The 3488-nt window shown below is 36.5% G+C and overlaps 1 protein-coding gene across 1 annotated transcript; it reads right to left on the bottom strand.

Moving 5' to 3' along the window:
* Positions 1 to 467: 467 nt before the first annotated feature.
* Positions 468 to 3261, bottom strand: LOC103495295 (probable protein phosphatase 2C 63). The gene is made up of 4 exons (XM_008456799.3): positions 2562 to 3261; positions 1885 to 2258; positions 1115 to 1351; positions 468 to 1025 (listed from the first exon to the last, which is right to left on the bottom strand). Exons 1-4 carry the CDS (start codon positions 2818 to 2820, stop codon positions 747 to 749), a joined length of 1149 nt encoding a protein of 382 aa, XP_008455021.2. The 5' UTR covers positions 2821 to 3261; the 3' UTR covers positions 468 to 746.
* Positions 3262 to 3488: the final 227 nt, after the last annotated feature.

The raw sequence follows: 3488 nt of genomic DNA on the forward strand, positions 1-3488 counted from the left end.
CACCAACAAACTTAGTCTTAACAAATGGACAGCAAAATACCATCAAAGAAAAGAAAAAACAACATCAAACAGTTGTATTGGAAAAGAAAATCCTCATAGATCTTTAGCAAGTGGTAGTTCATGAAAAGAATTTAAAGTTTTATTCAAGAGAGATAATATTAAAAACATATATACTTTTTATAAAAAAATTCCATACATTTATGTATATTTTCAAACATAACGCGTTTGATGTGAACTTTTACCTTTTCTTTTAATTCATGAGAGAATTGGTCAATTCAGGTTGTTTTGAACCTTTCAACATTCCCAATTTCAAGTTTTATTATGCTCCAACACTTGAAGATCTTGGCTATATACCATGAAGAACATGTATCGACACACGAGCGAGCGTTCCAAATCGATATCATCTTGTTTTAAGAATGTCTAGAGCAAAGGATGTTCAAACAAAACATGTAAAAGAACTATAGAGATGATGTAAAAAGTGGGAAAAAAACTGCCTGCCATTATTGAATCTTATAACCTCTTACAAGTCAATGGAGGGAAAAAAAATGAAAAAACAAATCAATCAGAAACCAAGGGGAAAAAAGAATCTAAGGCAGGAGATTTCCATAGAAGTTAGTGAGACTTAAATTTATCTACATTAATAAACTTGTGTTTCTTCTAATTGGATGAACAACCCTGTCCCATCCCCCCTACCTAACATGCCTCCTATTTTCTGTGTGTATCAATAATTTGCCTCCCAAAATCAGTTAGTTTTTCAAAACATTGTCTGAAGTTTCTTCCTCACCTTCATAGTTTGAGTTAAGAGAAAATATGTCAACAGGTGCACTAGTGTACCCGGCAACAGTGTTCTTTGTTCGATTGGTGTTTGAGCTTCTGTTGTGGTCGAGATACACGACGACGACAGTGATGTCATCGTGGAAATGACGTCGAATCCCCTTTTCGATCTTCTTTAAGTCAGAGTATCTCATTTCCCGCTTCTTCGCTGCCTCGTGGAGGGCAGCACTGACTAATCTCTTTGCAATCCCCTAAAGTAGTCAAAGAAAGAAATATGATTAAAAATATGGTTGGAGGTTTTTGTAAATGACATAAATGGGAGTAGTTTCTCTAAACTTACAGCTCTAGGGTTCTTGAAAACTATTTCCACTGCTGCTTCATCGGTTAGTTGTTCCCATAGGCCATCTGATGCAAAGATGAGGAATAAGTCTTGGGGTTTAAGCTCTCGTGTTAGGATTGATGGTTCTGCAGTCATTACAGGTCGTTTTAAAGGAACGGGGTTCCCAAATTGTTGGAATATTGGATCCCGGTTGAACTCAGGTTTCTTTAAATAAACGTCGCCAATAGATCTTGAAACCTGAACTTTCAAAAGGATAAGAATAATACAAAAGAGATTAGCAACTCAAACTCCGATAAGCACCAACCATCAGTAATCACATTACAATAAAAGCTATAAGTATAAGTAGAGAAATTCGACGAAAAAGCCAGTTGGCATCTGAGTTCCAAAGGATTTACTACTAGAGTTGAATAGCAAAAATATAAAGGTCAGGCAAACATCAATTTGATAAATGAGAAGAACATCCCAACAGGGAATTTGATGTTTAACCAATCAAACAAGCTGATATACTTGGTGATTGATCTAAATTATAAGGATGAAGTATTTTGCATATGAAGAAGGCTATGCATTTGCATTGTTCCTTTCTACCATTGCAGCTCTTTCCGACAAAAAGAAGAGCAGAGTTCTCATTACCGAGTCACATTTGACATATTCAAAGAGACCTCAACAAAACTTTGATTATTAACCCATAAGAGTATTAACAATAAGAAAGCAACAAGATTTGTTTTATCAAAATTTAGAAGCCCATTAAACTTCAAGAATGCAAAATTTACCTGAATTATGCCTTTTATTCTCCATACTCCACGGGTATAGACAACTATATGAGAATCATCGGGATGAAGTGCTATAACTTCTTTCCTAACTTCATCAACGCCAACGTTGTGATCAGTAGACAATCGTTCTGCAACTACCGGTGTTATCTTATTGCCCGAACCTCTACGGCCAAGCACGGCTCTCGAATCACCTAGATTTGCAACGTACAACTTTGTATTTGAAATTGCACCTACAAGACAGCATGATCCGACTGAAGCAATCTGCGGATTTGCAGGCAATGCCCGTTTAACCAAACGCAAAAACTCCTCTTCTGTAGCATTGAACGCCTTCTTAATAACATCCTCCGATAGTCCACCTTGTTCTGAAGCAAACTCTGAAACAAAACACAAAAAAGTAAATTCAAATGAAAATTTTCACAGGGTTTCTCTTAATCCCATCCTCTCGTCCATTCAAATTCCAAATTATCAATGACCAAAAACACTTCATGATAACAAACTTTTTGTCTCATTCTAACACAGAACAAGAAAAAACAAAAGAACAAAAATCTACCAAATCCAAAAAAATCTCCAGAATTCAAAAGCAACCCATCCGCTCAAACAGAATCAATAAAGAAAAAAAACGAAACACGCAAACAAAAAAAAAAAAACACGAAAGGGAGTCATGAACAGAGACTCACTATGCATATAAGGAAAAAGATGCTTATTCACAAAACGAGAAGCCTCAGGCCCGCCATGACCATCGTAAACACCAACATAAGTAGCAGAAGGAGACGTGAAAACCTGACTCTGATCCTCAAGACAAGAATTAGCCTGAACAACAGCGATCGAGTAATCACCAGAGGCATGAGGCTTCAATTCCGAGTGCCAGAGCAATCCATCACCGCTCCACCGGCCAAGAAACCGCTCGAGCGGCCGGAAACACGACCTCAACATCATGGGTTTCAATTAAAATCACAATCAAAGAGTGAATATGATCAGAAAATGGAAGAAAGTGAGGAAATGAAGATATGGGACTTGATGGGTATGTTTGAATATGAGATGGGGATTGTTGAAATTTAGGTTAATGGGCATGAAAATGTTTGAGAGAGAAAGAGGAGAAGAGGCAGAGTGGGGTTAAAGGGGAGAGGGGAAAGTGGGAAAAGAGAAGAAGTAGTATCGCGTAAGTGGAAGGAAGGAACAAAGGAAAACTGAAAATGGCAACCATTTTCATACTCTTCCGCGTAAATAAAGTGTCCATTTTTTCTTTTTCTTTATTTTCCTTTTGCCTTCTTCCTCATTTTAATGACATTTGTTGACTTTTCATCTTCCTTTCGCTATTTCCATCCTTTTTAACTTTAAACAAAAACAAACTAAGTTTTAGTTTCGTTTGTTTCTATAGAATACAAGAGTTTAGTTTTAAGTTTTAAAATCTAACTTGGTTAGTATCATAAATCATTTTAGATCAAAGGGTACAATTGACATTTTAAAATAACAAAATCAAGAAGAAGTTGTCCCAACCCAAAGTCACACTTGAAACCTCGTATATAACCTGAGGAAGACCCCCGATCGAGGTTAACCTTCATATGAGGTAACCTAGACTTTTGACTTCTTATGTTATAATTCTG

The sequence above is a fragment of the Cucumis melo genome, chromosome 1, assembly GCF_025177605.1.
Source record: "Cucumis melo cultivar AY chromosome 1, USDA_Cmelo_AY_1.0, whole genome shotgun sequence".
NCBI lineage: Eukaryota > Viridiplantae > Streptophyta > Magnoliopsida > Cucurbitales > Cucurbitaceae > Cucumis > Cucumis melo.